The sequence below is a fragment of the Paroedura picta genome, chromosome 4 (genome assembly GCF_049243985.1).
Source record: "Paroedura picta isolate Pp20150507F chromosome 4, Ppicta_v3.0, whole genome shotgun sequence".
NCBI classification, from domain to species: Eukaryota; Metazoa; Chordata; class Lepidosauria; order Squamata; family Gekkonidae; genus Paroedura; species Paroedura picta.
The window spans coordinates 75,208,372-75,226,988 of NC_135372.1; the positions used below are offsets into that span (position 1 = coordinate 75,208,372).

Genomic DNA, 18,617 nt, shown 5'->3' on the forward strand with positions numbered 1-18,617 from the left:
GTTGATTTTAATCTAATTCTGACTTTGCATACAGGCTTCCATTTTTGTGACTTTTGTTATAAAGATCTTAATAAATATGTGGTCTGTGGTAGTTTAAACTGCAGTGTAAGGAACTGTCTGTTAAAATATTCCATGCATACATAGTTTAAAACAGTAAAACAATAAATAAATAAAAACTAATTTCTAATTATACTATAGATGCTGTGACTATCCTAGTAAACATAATTATAAGATTGAGTTTTGAGTACGAATATCCAGACTTCCATGGTGGTGATGGAGAAAGGTAGGGAGGAGGAAGAGAGGTCTATTTCAATGTTATGTGCATTGTATTGGCCTCAACTGTACACCTGGTGGAAGAACACCATTTTACAGGGCCTTTGGAACTTTGACAGCTTCAATAAAGATAGCACATGCTGAATTTTCCAGTTGAAATCAATGTGATTACAAAGTGCTTAACTTTGTTTAAAGTTGATCCTGCATATTCCTGGCGAACCCCCCCCCCCCCCCGGGTTATAGTACATCACTAGACCTCCTTCTCTATCCCGCTAGTAGTGGGGGTTGGGAGTGGGTTTCCCGTCATGTTGGGTTTTTATATTTTTAATGGGTGTTTTAATGGGGATTTTATAGGATGCTGTAACTCGCCATGAGCCAGGGAGTGGTGGGGAATAAATCTAATAATAAATCTAATAATAATAATAATAATAATAATAATAATAATAATAATAATAATAATAATAATATCGATAGTGCCTGAAATCACATTATATGTCTCTACTCCATAACGTCTACAGTTACTGGAGCTCCAAGGAAAGCAATCTCAGAAGAGCTGTTTAGAGACATATCAACAATCTTAAAACCCATAGTCTTGCCTTTCCTGGCCCTCATGAGGTTTGCCTGGCCCTGAGCTCCCGGAAGAACTGAAGGCCCCGATGGAACTTCTCCAATTCCACAGGACCTGCAAGATGGAGCTATTCCACCAGGCGTTTGGTTGAGGCCAGGGCTTGGGAGATATGGCCCTCCTCCAGTGTCTTTTGGGCACCCTACCTGCATGACACCTTTCCAGGCACACACACATGACAGCCTTTTCCAGCTTGGTGAAGGTTGGCCTAAGAGGGTAGTTGGGGAGAATGGGTGGGAGTTTTTAATCTTTGTATCCGATTTTATTCTCTCTATATATGTTGTAAGCTGCTGTGGGTCAGCTGGTGTGGAAGCAGCTGCATATAAATTAAATATAAGAACAACAACAACAGATTATTGTAGAGTTATAATATTAAGTTTTCAGGTATTCTGTCACCACAGAATATGAAAGGATACTGAAAATGTCCATAATCAATGAGAATGAGGCCTGGATACAGCAATATGCACAGAGCAGTAGCAATCTGTGAAATAAGAAGACATTTTTTTAAAGTTACCTAATCTTTTAATAGATCATCTATACCTAAACAGAACATAGGTATCAGCCAATATGCTTCATTTCTGCCATCTAAAAAGAAACAAGCAAGACTATGTCAAACGTACAACATTTTGTTTTACTATTTCATAAAAGTAACAAGGGACCAACATAAACATGATCTGCAAGATTCCTGATCAAGATTTCCCTGGCCATGAGAAGAGTGTGCCTGAATCCTGATCAGGGTTACAGTATTAGAGAAACTTGTTGCTAAGATGGCCCCTGAAGGGCAAGCAGCAAGTATAAGAGAGAGGCTATTTCCACTGAAAAATGTTGTGTGAGGGAGTTAACTTCCTCTCCTTCTATACTGCAGCCCAGTTTCATGGCTATTAGTCAGTCCTGATATCATTTTAGATATTTAGAAAAAGGATTGTTTGAAATTACTTTCAGCACAATGAGATCTTGACCTGCTTCAGTTGCGACTCTGGAAGCAGATAACTGGATTGTATCTAAAAGGCCCCTATGGGTAAGATGGGGATAATTCCTTCCACCTATGGCAGCCATTCAATTTCCCTGCATATTGTTCCTAGAGGTTTCTTGTCCTCTAAGGGCAACATTTCGGGGACATTTTGGGTTGCTTCCCATCATGTACAGATTTAGATGGGATCAAGCGCAGAAATCTCAAGTTGAGCCAGTTTGGAAATTACAATTAAGGTTTTTTCCTAACCCACATTTTTGGCAATGTACAAATTGGTTCAACTGGCAGTGGATTTTGTTCTTTTAAGGTATTCCAATAATTGATGTTGTGACAGTTTTTTCTGCTAAAAAGAACTAATATCCATTTTATATTACCAGAAAACGTATTCCATTACATGAACCAATTTCATTCCTGCCTCTGGCCTCTGAACAAAACATTATATTCATACGTAAAGCAAAATGTTTAAAGAAGTCAGGCCAACCTTCTTCTTGGTTGAGGTTTCCCTTAAATGGCAACAGTACAAGATTACGGCAGGCATGTAAACTAGCATATCAGCAACAAGAACTGCAAGACACAAAAATTATGTGTAAGAAACACACTAATATAATTTATCAATCTACAGGCAGAATGGCTTTTTTTCCTTCCATGTTCCCTGATTGCTGACCTGCAATTACTCTTGGCATTTTCACTTTTCATTTGCTTTTAAAACACAGGAGAGTTTTTTGAAACAAAATATGAAAGTCAGCTAGGATTAACATCATAGTTACACAGACATTAAGTCTACACTATTCAACCCAGGTACAAATGTTAGGCTGCAAATGCCCTCAAAAGAGCAGGACTGTTTCAGCACACAGACTTTGTTCTAGGGGTGACAAGATCCTTTTGCTGCAAAAGGATACAGGCATTACAAGTTGCTTACTACTTCTTGTTAGGGTTGCCAGGTGACCAAATGGAAGTAGGTCTAGTCTAGAAGTTTATAAAATTATACATGATATGATGATATGAAGTGAATAGAAAGAATTTTGCCCTTTCATAGGTCTTGAGGTGATCCAGTAAAAATGATAGGCAGTAGATTCAGGAGAGACAAAAGGGAGCACCTCCTCACATCACATCACATCACATCACATAATGAATAATTCGTTTTAAAAATTCACTGTCATATAGGTATGTTTAAGTATATTCGTTTGCAAATCAACTGGCTTTGTGAGTTGATGCCATAAAACTACTGTCTTTACTTATATTGTCTATATGTTTTATTCTGGAAGACCAATACTAAGACTCTTATATTGCAATGTCTTTGACGAAATTTGTTTTCTGTGCATGTGCCCAAGAGAGATTTCTAAAATGTATAAAACTAATGGTCAACAGTTAACTTGTATTGAATTTTGTAACCCTGATGCAGTAGTTTAATGGCTATTGTTAAAAGAATGCCCATTTATTTTCTTAGTTTGTACCATCAATGGTTTGTCAAGCGTGTTGATCTGAACATTATTAAAGACCATTTCAAGGGTAATTTGGTTCTAGTGATTTTTAAAATATAATCAATTACTAGAGGCCAGATGGAAGGGTTTGTGGCCAACACAAGAGGTGGTGTGGAGGAGTGTCTGATTCTGCCCAAGATAATTGACAATAAGATGACACTGATGTGTCATAAGGAGTTTTTACAGGGCTCCAGTCAATCCTGTAAAGAAGAGAAAGACTGAATATAAACGAATAAATAATGAGGTATTTAGGCTGTCTGTTAAGTTACTTAGTGATACTGCAGTCCATGTTTTTCTTCATTACACACCACAAATTGTCAATTAATACGCCTGTGAAAATGACTGCTGTCTTTTCCCCACTGGGTTTAGTCATAAAGGCAAATGAACACCAATCTCTATGGCTATTTATAGGAGCACTGGAAAGTTTTGAAAAAAGATGGTAAAGTAACAACATAACTACTGATGTGCAGTACTTATAGTTATTTGGTTTTGCAAATAAATATATATTAATTAACATTTAAATTCATAGACTAGAATCATAACGTTGGAAGTGGCCATGTAGATCATCTAGTCCAACCCCTTGCTCACTGCAGGATCAGCATAAAGCATCCTAGAGAAGTATCTGTCTAGTTGCTGTTTAAAAAATCACCACCTTCTTAGGCAGCCAATTCCACTGCTGAACCTACTCTGTGAAATTCCACCCCCCTCCCAATATCTAGCTTGTACTGTTCTACACGTAGATTAAACCCATTAGTGCAGGTCCTATCCTCTGCTGCCAACAGGAACCATTCCCTGCCTTCTTCTACGTGACAACCTTTCTAATACTTAAAGGTAGCAACCATGCAATTTATGTAATTCCAATGATTCTGAAAATAAGATGACTTCATTACCGAAATATGAAAAAGCCCTCCATGTAACTTGTTCTTTATTTAAAGTTGGTAATAAACAATCTTTAAAATATTTTCACCAAATCCAATCAATAGCAAATATTAGGCTTTTTTTTTTGCATTGCTTCTTTTAAGTTTCAAAACATTTGCAGAGACATTTTTAGCGTCTGAAGGAATTTGGTCAGTTCAAAATTCAAAAAGCTATATTAGACCATTAGTCCATTTATCCCAGTATTGTCTTCTCTGACTGACAGCAGTTGTACAATGTCTCCAGCTAAGCTGTTTTCCAGAGATAGTTTCCGAACATCCTTTAACTCAAGACACTGAAAATTGAACATGAATCCCTCCATGTGCGAATCAAACATTCTACTCCTGTTGCTTTTTTTGATGGGGGGGGGGGGGGGTTGCTGTCAAGTTATAGCTGACAGGGCAACCAAAGGCAAGAGACATTCAGAGGGGGTTTGCCATTGCCTGCCTCTTAGCAGCAATCCTGGACTTTCTTGGTAGTCCCCCAACCAAATGCGGACCAGGTATGACCCTCAAAAGCTTCTGAGTTCTGCCGCTAACTATGTAATTACAGCACTTTTGTCAACACAAAATTGCAAAGGCTGAGGTCACTCCAGATTATAATACAAAGAAATAGTTGGTAGTCGCCCCCTTCTCCCTTATCTCCATGTACCCTTCCCACCCAGAAAACATCTGTAGCATGACTTAGCTGAAACATTTAAGATTTAAGAAGAGCCCTGCTGGATTAGACTAGTAGTCCATCTAGTTCCACATCCTGTCCTATATCATCCAACCAGTTCATCTGAAGATCCAACAACAATTCATAGAGGCAGAGGCCTTCTCCTGACATCACCTCCTGTCACTGGTATTCAGCAGTTTACTGCCTCTGAACATGGAAGTTCCTTCAGTCACCTTGGATAGTAGCCACTAACAGACCTCTCCTCCATGAATCTACCTAGTCTCACCACACTTTATGGCAAAATACCCACAGTAAACTGGGTCAGGGAGTGAAGGGCTGGCCCTGTTGTCTGCACTGGCCTGGCTGGGTCGCTCCACTGCCAACGCAGCCTCCCACCCACTGGAGAGCAGGGGAAGGAAGGCCAGCCTTGCTTGGCAGCACCACCGCTGGAGGGTAAGCCCCAATGTCCCTGCTCGCCCTCCTGCAAATGACTCATTTAGAGAGCAGGGTTGCCTGGTTGGGGTTGGGCACTACCTGGAGACTTCAGTGGTGGAATTGGGAGTGGGCTGAATTGGGGGCAGGGAGGAACCTTGATGGAATGCAGTCCTATGGAGTCCCCCCTCCCAAGCATCCATTTTCTCCAAGATCACTTCTGATTCTAGATTTCCAGGTCTCACTTGGAGGCTGCCAAACCTAGCTGGGCCCATGTATGGTATCTTCAGCAGCTAAGGAATATCATGGCTACAGTCCTGAATTTGGCTGCTGATCATTCCTGGTAGAGTTGCCATGTGGGCAATAATTGAGGATTTGGGGGGTGTAGATGGGAGTGGGTGGAACTGGGGGCCAGGAAGTACCTTGGTATAGTTCTATGGTGTCCACCCTACAAAGCAGCCACTTCCTTCTGGGAGCCTGCTCCCTTTAGTCTGGAGATGAGCTGTAATTCCAGGGGATCTGCAGGTACCACCTGGAGACTCATATCTCTATTTAGAGAAGATCACTACCTCAGTGGAAGAGCCTCTGTTTGGTATGCAAAAGATCCCAGGCTCACTCCCTGGCATATCTAGTTAAAAGAATTCGGTAGTGGGGTCTCTGAAAGACCTCTGCCTGATACTCTGGAGAGCTACTGCCAGCTTCAGTAGCCAATACTGACTTTGATGGACAAAGAAGCTGAACCCAGATGAAAGGCATCCAAGAAGGCCAGAGGGTGGGCTTGTGGGCTAGTGCCCATTGCCTTTCTGGGTACAACAGACTTTGCCTCTAGTCTCCTTATAAAACAGGAACATTCTGAGCCTATGTTGAAGTAATATAGTTTTCTACCTGTTGCTCTCATGAATAACTTGTGCGGTGGACTCTCATGCCCACGGGAAGTGTGCAGAGTGATCCAACTTGGATTTATTAACTTTGCCCTGTAAAACATAGAAAGGAGAGAATTCTCACAGTTAACAGTTCAGTTCACATTTAACAGTTCAGATCAGCAGTATAAATAACATGAACATGCTGTCCTGAATAATAATTAAATACTGATGACCAGTAAAGCAAACTGAAAATAACTCCTTTTCACATATGATAAAACAAAATCATTTGTAGATTTTGAATAAACAAACTGAGAATAATGGATTTTGAGCAAATCTATCACCTGTACTAATATTTTTCACCTTGGATTAACCTGTGGGAATTCTCTTCCTCTATAAATTCAATTGTCTGAAGCCTTTCCATTACTGACTGAAGGCCATGTTGAAAAAAACCTTTGAAATAATCTTATAACAGTAAATACATCACTCAATCTTCTCATGATTATTTCCTACAGCTCAAACAAACTTTAAAATCCTCCAACCTGAGAAACTGCACCTGCAAGCTGGATCATCTAAAGCTCTAATACTAAGCTGTGGAGTCCGAGCTCCATGAGGAACAGTACTCCTTCCTCTTCAACAGCTCACATAAAAATGCAAGGCTTCCTTGTTGAACCTTCATCATGACCTTGTAGCTTCAGTTAATCACACCACATTTTGCCAATCTTGGACGATTATTCAAAATTCCTATTAGTGCCTGTGGCTATGAAACATAAAATACAACTCAGCCCTCTATGTTCAAAATGACTAAGAGGTATCCACAGATACATCATGGAGAGCTCACATCCAGCCAGTTCTGAGGCAGCTGCATTGGCTACCGGTCGCCTTCCGGATCAGGTTCAAGGTTTTGGTTTTGACCTTCAAGGCCATCCGTGGTCTAGGCCCAGCATATATGAGGGACCGCCTTTTGCCCTATATCCCCCACAGGGCTTTACGCTCTGCAGGGGCTAACCTACTGGTCGTTCCCGGCCCCAAGGAAGCCCGCCTGGCCTCGACTAGGGCCAGGGCCTTTTCGGTCCTGGCCCCAACCTGGTGGAATGAGCTCCCGGAAGAGCTGAGGGCCCTGCGGGAATTACCAGCATTCCGCAGGGCCTGTAAGACGGAGCTCTTCCGCCAGGCTTATAACTGAGGCCGGGCGGAAAGAAGATCAGCCCCCCCCCTCATAAACTGGCGGTAGAGAGCGTCACCCCCCGCCGTAGATGAGGATGCGGAGAGCAAATGAGTAGATTACGCCATCGCTGTTACAATTACTGTAAATCATTGGTTTTTATTGTCATTTTATGGTTTTAGGGGACGGGGTTATGTAAGCCGCCTCGAGCCTTCGGGGGGAGGCGGGGTATAAATATAAATATTATAATAATAATAATAATAATAATAATAATAATAATAATAATAATAATAATAATAATAATAATAAAGATGTTCAGATATTTGTAAATAGCAAGATTACCGTTGATATAGGCTATGTCACTATGATATGAGATATAAGAAGAAGAAGAGTTGGTTCTTATATGCCGCTTTTCCCTACCCGAAGGAGGCTCAAAGCGGCTTACGGTCCCCTACCCATTCCTCTCCCCACAACAGACACCCTGTGAGTTGGGGGGGGGCGAGAGAGCCCTGATACCACTGCTCGGTCAGAACAGTTTTATCAGTGCTGTGGTGAGCCCAAGATCACCCAACTGGTTGCATGTGGGGGAGCGCAGAATCGAACCTGGCATGCCTGATTAGAAGTCCACACTCCTAACCACTACACCAAACTGGCTCTCGTATACACTAGATAATCAGGAGATTAGGATCTGACTCACTTTTGGTTACTTGACTACAAAACGACTGGGAGCAGCATTCTAGTAAAGACTGAACCAGCAATTTATAGGCTACCATATATTAATGGTTGCACATACATTTATTTTACTGAATACACACCTCTTTATTGCAGATGGACCTGAAACACAGTAATCTTATACTGGTAAAAATGGAATACAGTTTCCACAGAGGTTGCCCTTCCCTATTCCAGCATTAAGCAACTATAGAATTACTCAAGAGCAAGAGTCTAGTAGCACCTTAAACCTGTGGTCCCCAACCTGCGGGCCGCGGCCCGGTGCCGGGCCGCAAAGGCCATGGCGCCAGGCCGCGGCTCCCTCTCCCCGCCTCCCCCGCAGCAAAAAACTTCCCAGGCCGCAAGCTTGTGGCCCGGGAAGCTTCTTACTGCGGGAGGGCGGGGAGAGGGAATCAGGGCCGGGCCGCGCATCGCGCATGCGCGGCCCGTTCGGGCGCGGCCCGATGCGCGGGCATTGCCCGCGGGCGCGGCTGGTCCGTGTGGGCGCGGCCTGATGCCCTGCCGGTCCCCAGCCTCGGAAAGGTTGGGGACCACTGCCTTAAACAATATCAAAATTTGTGGCAGGGTATGAGCTGTTGTGCAGAGCCTCTTGTGGCGCAGAGTGGTAAGGCAGCCGTCTGAAAGCTTTGCCCATGAGGCTGGGAGTTCAATCCCAGCAGCCGGCTCAAGGTTGACTCAGCCTTCCATCCTTCCGAGGTCGGTAAAATGAGTACCCAGCTTGCTGCTGGGGGGTAAATGGTAATGACTGGGGAAGGCACTGGCAAACCACCCCGTATTGAGTCTGCCATGAAAACGCTGGAGGGCGTCACCCCAAGGGTCAGACATGACTCGGTGCTTGCACAGAACTGCCAGCAAACACCGTCTTCCTCACTATGAGACTGGAGAGAGGGCAAATTTTAACCGTCTTCTCATGCCACTTCTCCAGCTCTCCATAGCCTGCCTTTGACTCAGGTAACAGGATACAGTTGACAGGTGTTAAAGCACACCTGTCACCTCTCCATAAGTGCTGCCCTCTTATGGTTCAGGTGCTTAGGTCACTTGGTCCAGATCGAAGGTGATGCACACAAAGAGAACTATCATCAATGACCAAAGCTTTTGTGTGGGTGGGATCTCAGAACTAACTTCTGAATCAGTTTTCATTTCTTTCTTACTTTTAGAAAACATAATTCACTTACACATAAGCACACAAAAGACTGTGATAGGCAGTAAGTGGTGGATAATCAAGGCCCCAGTATTGTAAATTATTGTTGCTGGTATTGAAGTACCTGGGGGAAAAAATGAAACCTTGAAATTAATTAATGTAATGCTACAATGTCTTTTAAAGATGATGTGATATAACATTGGTATAATAAACAGCTCTTCCATTAAATATATATAGTCTCAAAATATTTCCCACAGCATTTGTGTTGCAATTTCTTTCTACAGATAGCCCTATCTGATCTCATGCTCATTCTGGATACAATTGATGATGTCTGTTGTAAGGCAGAAGAGAAGTCCAAAGAGATTTGTTTTTCTACCCATTTAAAAATGTACTGAGAAACTAATTTTAGAGACTGAATAATCCAAAATCTATTGGCGTATGAATAGTCCAGTACAAACTCCTACTGCAACAGGTTTCTGTCAATTTCATTTACATATACATACTAGTATTAAAGCCCATTTTAAAAATGGGCTTTGAAGGGGGCAGCAGACAGGAGGGCATGAGAGAGTGGGCATGGCTCCCTTTGGCCGGCAAAATGGGCTAAAGGGAGTGGAAAGGCCCTTGGCTGCAGGAGGTGCTACCGCAGGAGGCTCCCTTCAGCCCACGGTGAGAGCACTTCCCGGGCTAAAGAGAGTGGAAAGCCCCCCCCCCACCGGTGGTGACAGGGCTTTGGGGCACACAGGGAGGCTGCAAACTCCCCCCCCCCAGCAACCTCCCAGCAGGGGCGTACCTGCAGGCCACAAAGCCCTGTCGCGGCCTCTCTCCTTGTGAGCGACAATGGAGGCCACAGCCACAAGGCTTCTAGCAGGCAAGGAGGGAGGTGGGAGTTGGAGGGGAAGGGCCACTCAGGGTGGACCTGGAAGGACTGGGTCCTGGACAGTCTCCTTCCAGAAGGCTGTTTCCCAAATATGTAAGGAGCGAAATAGTGTTGAGGATGTGAATATGTCCAAATTGTATTTGTATATTTTGCAGTGACCTTGAACTGGAAATGAGTGTACCAAGACCAGCACTTAAGAGAGGCCTGGTCTTTCCTTGATAAGATGGCAATTTACCTGTCATAACAAAGGCACCAGGCCTTTGATTTCTACAGATTTCTGTGCAGTCACTCTAGATGCCCTTTTTCTGGCAAAATACATACAAAAGTGTCTATACAACTCAGCCCTTTAAGACACTGCTACCTGTGTCCTTTTATACAATTACTTACAGTTTATTGTTGTCTATAGGTTGAAGCAAGAATGAGCTTCATATTTACTTTAGCACAGACAAATATGAGGATGGAGTAGAAAAATAATCCCCAAAATACCAAAAACATGAGTGATCAATAATGTAAGGTGTTTGTGGGGGGAGAATTGTCTGTGCTACACAACACCCACAACATGTTTTAATCAGATTTTTGTGACATTTTACTTGATATCTTGATACTTGGATTGGGGTAGTAAGTATGTCTGAAATATGATTCCCTCAAAATAACCAAAATCTATTCTTTCTTAACTCATATTTACTTATCAGTTTAGCAAAATTCAGCATAGACTATCCTATATTTAAGGCACGTTTTACAGATCTAAAGATGCCCCTTCTACTCAAAAAAGAAACACGCATATACCTTCTGAAAAAAATACAATTACTGTCTGAAAACATGGTGCTGGAATGGGGGGGGGGGGGATTACCACTCCAAATCAAACACATTCAGATTGAACTGCTGGTTTAAAGAAGGATCAGGAGTTTTAAAGACTTAAGTTAGGGTTAACTTAACTGTACTGACATAGCACCTCTTAAATACGTGGCAGGGTCACAAACCTGTTCAGACAGGGCAGTAATAACACATTCAACTATAGCTTTCCAAACTAACCAAATAAAATAACCTCTAGAGGACAGTATGAAAGTACAAAGGCAAAAGATTTTAATTCATATGAGTCTCCTGTACTTATCTTTCTGTAGACTGAAGTCAGAATTTAACCACATCTTCAAGTTAAAAGCAGAAGGTTTTATTCAACAAAAATAAAAGTTACAAAAATAAGACATCAGACCCTTTAAATCTCTGTGAAACAGAGTGACTAGTATTTTATAATTGCCAAGGGGCAAGTTCTTAGCTTTTCCAGTCTATCCACTCAAATGCAGCCAATTTTTGACATTTATTACAATAAATGATATTTCTTGAATACCTTATGAGAAGCCTGAAGTATCTTATGAACAATTCATGATAAATCATATTTCTTAAAACTGCATCTCTGCCCCATATCCTACCATTCAAAATTTGTCATGCTAGGATAGTTTATCTCCTTAATTTGAATTTTAATATTCTGCAATGTACCATTATCCCACTCACTTCATGCATTGTGCTCTTATTCAGTGTTAGATTCCACACAAAAAAGTTTGTGTATGGTGATGGGGTAAAAGATAAGGATGGCCACTTTTTTAGCTAGCAATATAAGAAAAGATGATGTGAAGGTTGCCTTTGATAAATATGCATGGGCTCCACAGGAAGACAGGGGAAAAAGGCAAAAAGATTTAAATTTGTGCCTCTGGCTCAGAAAGATCGCATGCAGGAAAACTACATACAAATCATATTTGTAGTTTACAGCCTACCTTTTCAATATACTTTGTTTCTGAACAAAGGAAGTGAACGTGAAGTACATGTCAATATCATCTGAGCATAAATGAATAATATTAATAGTGAAGCTTCTTCAAAGACTTTTCAAGATTAACTTTTAGAAAAGACCATCTTCCACCTAACTCCAGTAGATCACAATTTGTTTACTGTTGCCAGAATACCAACTAATAGCAAATTGTTTCCTGTTATATTTGTCATACTGTTATAACCTCCTTTTATGAAGCAGTTGATTGAAAACTGTAGCTTTCCCAAGTTAAACAAGCGATACCCATTGGCTGATAAATATACCCTCAATGCTCTTCATTTTCTTGACTGTAAATTCTAGCCCATTAATCTTTATAATATTGATAATGCCTACAGTCCTTTCTTCTTCCCCTAACATACCGTTCCTGAATTACACTATGCTGAATTACCTTGCAGTTTTATCATGACTCTTAGTCATTATTTGCACATTCATACACCAGCACATAAACATTTGCAATGGAATATATGAAGCTGCCCATTACCAAATCAGATGTTATTTTTATTTTCATTTATTTATTTGATTTCTATACCGCCCTTCCATATGGCTCAGGCTGGTTTATTACTCCAGTATTATGTAACTGGAAACAACTGTCCTCCAATCAAGGTATTTTATAGCCTTGCTAATAGATACAATCTTTTTTTAAAAAATACATCTTCTGAACTATGGATTTCCTGGTCACCGAGGGCTCCAGGAAAAGCACATCATCTGTTTGCTCAAACAGCTTCTGATGGGGAACTGCCAAGGATCTTCCCATACTTTACTCTCTATGACACCCTGAGGCAGGGGACAACTACAAACAGGACTTTTTTTTGGAGTGGTGCCTCACCTACTCCAAGTCCACTGAAATGGACAGAATTGTGCAGAATTGTACTGCAAAACATTTATCTGTAACCAACTTTTTAGCTAAAACTTTATCCCATCCTTTTAAAGCTGTCGGGTTTCTTTTTACCAGAATCCTTCTTGACTGTTGTTCTATGATCTCTACTGAAATTCCTTTGCCGCTGTTTCTATGCCTGATTATGGTAGTTTTATTGCTAGTTCTGTCATAGGTTTTATTATTGATGGGTTTAGAGTAGTACATTGCTTTATTATTGCTTTATTTCATGTAAAATTACTATTTTTATCTCTCTTTATTGTCAGCTACCTCCAGGAACTTCCTAAGGTAGCATATATGTTTCTTAAATTAAACAAACAAATAAATTGAACTTACCAGACTGGTATATTTTACTGTATCATCTGAAGGACAAAATGCCATCACGAAGGGCTCTCTCTGCCCTCAAATGCCTCTTTTTATATTTATTTAGCATTTATATTTATTTAGCATTTCCCAGCCCTATGACTATTCTCACTAAATTTGGTTTCCTACTTCATCTGTTGTTAATACCTTTGTAGTCTTGTTCTATCTCTTTCTCCTAACTTGAACCCTCTTTAATTTCAGTACATCTTTAGTAGCCTGTCTACAATTTTATACATGCCTTGCCTTTTCCTGTTGTGGCACAGCTCACCAACTGGGCAATGAGACTATAAAGACATTTGTCCAACATTATGTCAGCCTTCGAGGGCTACAATAAAACTACTCAGTTAGCTGAATAGAAACAGTGGAACAAAGGCAGAGATGAAAATCTGAAATCTAATACTTTTGTCTGACGCCCAGGTTTCCAGAGATTTTACAGTGCTTGCAAATCTGTATAAACAATTTTAAAATATTAAATGACAAACTGCAGAAATCTTTTTGAAGTGAACACCTAGTGACAGCTTTGCTAAAATGCTAATGGCAATAGATCATATTATTTATGATTCTTCATCTTTTTAGATTATTCTGTCCAATAGTTTCAATGATTTTACAATACAGATATTTCAAAGGAAACACAACCATACATTTTGAGTATTTCAAAAACTGTTAATGATACCTGGGAGTTTAAATGCTTTTGTTCTACATTGTATTTTTTCTTGTACAAAGAAAATCTAAAATGTTAAAATAAGACATACCAGTGCTTGACTGGAAGATTGTAGGTAACTTCTTGCCAGTGCCTTTGAGCTTCATAGTCACCATATAAAGGTGGTTTTCCTGCACCTAGAAAACCAAGCAAAGTGAATAAAAACAGATTAACTTATTAATATGGTAATTACTGTACTAATTAGTTATCTTATTACAGTCCACTAGTACTGCTCAAAATTTAAAGTAGTATGATCCTGATAATAATTTTGTGTCAAACATTAACACATGAAGGTATTTAACAATAAATTTTTCAGCACAAAAGAATCTTCAAGATGGCATCAGCAGGATACTTACAGTATTCTAAATAATGGGCATTCCTTTTTATTTGATGGGCATTCCTTTTTATTCTCAGTTGTTTCAGATACCTAAGTGGAGCTCTTAATATCTTACAAGCAACCATAAATATAAATATTAACTATATAATATCTGGCTTGTTCAGAAACATGCTTGCTAGTGCACTGTAATGTACAATCCTATACTTACCTTTCTGCTTTGAATCTTATATTCTGCAGCTAATTACTTTTTCATTTACAGTGTCTGATTTAGTATACTTCTTTTCCAAGCTCTAGCTCAGAATTTGGTTAGGAGCTATAACTCATTTTCTATCTATCCATCTATCCATCTATCCATCTATCCATCTATCCATCCATCCAAATATAGTTTTCCGAATTATATCCTACTTTGGTTTCACAATCCTGTTTTCAGCTTACTGTTCTCCTTGCAGTCAGTGTTTCTAAATAATGAGTGCCAAGTTACTCCCATTCCCCATCTTCCCTTCCCCCATTTACTACTCTTGGCATTAAATTCTTATCTTATCTTATCAAAGCAAAACTTCTATGGCTTCGTTCTCAATGAGGACCAAGCAACAATTTAATCACATTAAATTCAGATTATTCAGTTCCTGTCTCTTGTAATTACCTATTAAGAACACACAGTTATTTCTGCTAAGATATTGACTCAAGCTTCATGGAGATTGAAGAGTTTCTTTTAAATATAGGAAAACCATCTATAATTCTTTCATATGATCTATGTTTTAGCACTTCACACAAGCAACAGAGAAGGATATAATTTGTCCCTGGGTAGCAAAGATAATTTCTTCAAGAGGACATTCTGAGAAAATGTTTCCAGATTGGTCAGATCTTCTATGAATATAAGCTCACTCAAAAGACACTTGAAACAATAACTGTATCAGGCAACCAGAACCAGAGTTTTCAAGTATGATCCGCTCAGATTACCTTTCTGGGGAAAGATTTTTAACAGCATGAGCACCTTATTAATAATCAGAGGGACTTAGGTCTCACTATGGCCCATTATGCACGGCCAACGAAACAGCAATTTCGGGTCACATGGAAAACGCGGAGGGGGAAGAAGCTAAGCAAACCACTTACGCACGGGACGGGACACAATGGCGGCAAAACCCAGAGTAACTGATTATGCATGCGGCAACCCCGGCGCCGCTTCTGGTTGCGCCCTGATCACCCGGAAGTTGCACTTTCTTCTGCGTTTCACTAACGCGGCTTTTTCAGCGGCATGCACCGAATCTGTGGCCGGTTGCAGCCGGCGCTGTGCATTATCGGTGATTTTAGTCACCGCCATTCCACCCCGAATGCTCGCTATTCCCCCCGTGCATAATGGGCCTATGAGCCACACTACCTCATCATGTTGAAGTTAACATGCAGTATTTCTTAACAGCTGGACACCCTACAGAATTTGAGTTGTTAAACCATGCTTTTGTTTGCATTAGGACATGCACACAGATGAGCATATGCACAAGCACATGTATAGCAACATACATATATTGCCAAGGGAAATTTCTTGCCAGTGCCTTTGACTTTAGTAACCTTCTTCGGCCAACTAGATAGGGTTATCGGCTCCAGGCTGGGAAATTCCTGGAGATCTGGGTTTGTGTGGAGGGGTCCTCACATGGGTATAATGTCACAGGGTCCAAAGCAGTCATTTTATCTAGGGGAAATTATATTGTCTAGAGATCAATTGTAATTGTGTCCTACCTACCTGAAGGGTGGCAGTCCTCAGAATTACCAATTAGTGATGCCACCTCTCAAAAGTTATGAAAGTATACTCCTCAGTTACTATGACTTGAACAGTAAAATATTAGCGAGACCTGAGTCAGTCATTGCTAGGGCTTTCCGGGCAGTAATAAAAGTAAAGAAAGCAAAAGTTAGTGTTTTATCAGCTAGCATATTTCTTTCAAGACCAGCCAGGTAAAATGCAGTTACCATTTTATACTTGTTACAAATTCTGCTTTGGGTATATCAGAAATCCTTTATTGGCATATAGCTTTGAGCATATGGATATGGGTCAAAATCAAAGGTACTTGGATCTCACTTCTGGTAGCAGGTAATTAAATATCAAACTGACAAGCTAAGTGAACATTTTTGTCCTTCAGAAATATTTCATGCCTAGTTTTGCACACACCATATATATATACTTTGCATTGGATATGCTTTGCACTGAGGTTGCAAATGAAATCAGTGGGATTTAACAGCATGTGTGCAGGATTGCAGCCTTAGGGTACAGATAAGGAACTGCTTCCAGAGTTATAATTCTGTGTTCACAGTCCTTTGGGAGTAGGGAGCAGAACGTTGTAAAGTGTAACATTTCAAAAGTTATTACTAAGCAGGCCCTTAAAGCAGTATACCAGTACACATTTTATTATGGTGACTGAGGTTTGCACTTGAGGAACATATGTTCCCAAGCATAAAAGTACAAAGCTGGGCTAAGGTCAGTCAAATACCAAAACCTTCTACACTTGTAATGGGCAAAGCAGATAGTACTCAACCATAAAGCTCTCAAAAAGCACCATTTGGGAATTACTGATCAAAAGTTACTTAACCTTGAAAAAAATCAGCCAGCACTTTATATTTTGTTTGTTAAATATACCCTGTAAATCTACTAATCTAATTCAACAGGATGATGTAGGAAAGAAAAATTGATAAAAACTGAAAGAAAACCCGTTTACACTGAATAGTGGTATTATAGAAACTATAGCAGAATGGGAATGAAAGAAATCTTCCTGTGAATGGTTATTTACATTTCACATCTGGACCATGCAAAACTAGCACCATTTGAATCAGCCTGTTTTGAAGATAGCTTTGAACCTCTTTGATCATGACTCTAGTTTCACTTTGTCCAGCACCATCGAATAAGTTTGGGAACTATTATAAACTCATAATTTGTACCTAAAGAACACTGGCTCTCAAAAAAAAAAATTAAAAGTACAACATAAAGTAAGAGATCAAACATCAAAATATTCTTCTCCTCTCCTCTATTTTATCCTCACAACAATCCTGTGAGGTGGGTTTGGCTGAGTGTGTAACAGGCCCAAGGTCATACAACAAGCTTCCATGGTGGAGTGGGTATTAAAACCTGGATTTCCAAAATTCTAGTCTAACAACCTAACCTCTACATACTGACTCAATAGCCCATATATTACATTGTTTTATCCGCAGAGTTCTTAACATAATTCTTAACAGACATTTCATTCTTGTGCCCTATAAACATCCAATACCTGAATAGGAACCAAGTGACACAGTCCAACGGACAGTAAGTCCTAATAAGGCTGCAACTGCCATTAAGCTCCATTTTTCCATTGCTGTTCTTCAAGCTACATCAGAAAAATCCCTGGAAACAAGAACAGAGAGGGGGAAGTAAAAAGATGCTACACAAGTCAAGCTAATATTTTGAAAGTTTATATACTAATTCTATGGTTTGAGGATAATTCCAAGGATAGGATCATGAACCTATACTTCTTTTTTTATTATGCTATGATGTTAAAGTTACTGATTCACCAGGAAAGTAATTTTTATAATAATTCACATAAAACATTCTTCCAAAGGAGCCAGACATCGAAATGAAAGTTATAGCCACAGATCACTTTAGCCACAAGGGTGATGTGATGATATTTAAAATAGATAACAATTCATACAAGTCTGATGTCATGGACAATGGAATCTAAGCCCTGTGATAATTCTTAGAAGTACAATTAAAGTAACTATTCCAGTTACCAGAATTACCTGGACACTTCCTACATAAAGCAAGTAGGCAGCTAAAGGAATCAGTCATGATTGAAAAGTTCAGGACAATCCTATATATATTTACTCAAAAGTACAATGGAACTTACTTCCAAAGATATGTGCACAGAATCTCACAATGGTCTCTTAATGCACTGAATCATAGAATAATAGAGTTGGAAGGGACCTCCTGGATGATCTAGTCCAACCCCCTGCACAATGCAGGACACTCACAACCCTATTGCTCATCTACTGTAACCTGCCACCCCCTTGAACTTTCACACCCTCTCTGTCAGATAGCTATTTAGCTTCTGTTTAAAATTTCCAAAGATGGAGAACCCACTACCTCCCAAGGAAGCCTGTTCCACTGAGAAACCACTCTGTCAGGAACTTCTTCCAGATGTTTTGACAGAACTTCTTTTGAATTAATTTCATCCCATTGGTTCTAATTTGAAACAAAAGAGCAGGAGCTTGAAGATCCATGTTTGATGAAAGATCAGTGGGAGGGTTACATTTTGTGAACAAAAAACTACAAGTTGGCAAACTTGTCACCAAGTCATCCCACATTCATTTTCTGACAGCTATACCTTCGCACTAGTCTATTGCAAAGGTCAGTAACCTGACTGCCCTAACAGTACAGCGA

General features: G+C 40.2%; 2 protein-coding genes across 7 annotated transcripts in view; one reads left to right on the forward strand and one right to left on the reverse strand.

The window, feature by feature from the left end:
• ITGB3BP (integrin subunit beta 3 binding protein) overlaps window positions 1-18,617 on the forward strand; it is a 107,785-nt gene that overhangs the window by 74,489 nt on the left and 14,679 nt on the right. The gene's annotated exons all lie outside the window — the stretch shown is intronic.
• The window catches only part of ALG6 (ALG6 alpha-1,3-glucosyltransferase), a 35,821-nt gene that overhangs the window by 14,667 nt on the left and 2,537 nt on the right, over window positions 1-18,617 (reverse strand). For 4 of the 6 annotated variants that reach the window (XM_077333480.1, XM_077333484.1, XM_077333482.1 and 1 more), the window contains exons 2-7: window positions 17,473-17,585; window positions 13,934-14,018; window positions 9,283-9,372; window positions 6,239-6,327; window positions 2,350-2,432; window positions 1,315-1,379 (exon numbers count right to left, since the gene is read on the reverse strand). In XM_077333480.1, the coding sequence (XP_077189595.1) occupies window positions 1,315-1,379; window positions 2,350-2,432; window positions 6,239-6,327; window positions 9,283-9,372; window positions 13,934-14,018; window positions 17,473-17,554 (494 nt within the window). In that variant the 5' untranslated portion in view covers window positions 17,555-17,585. Of the gene's footprint in view, window positions 1-1,314; window positions 1,380-2,349; window positions 2,433-6,238; window positions 6,328-9,282; window positions 9,373-13,933; window positions 14,019-17,472; window positions 17,586-18,320; window positions 18,344-18,617 lie in introns of those variants that run through there. The other 2 variants (XM_077333485.1, XM_077333486.1) reach the window with 2 other exon arrangements.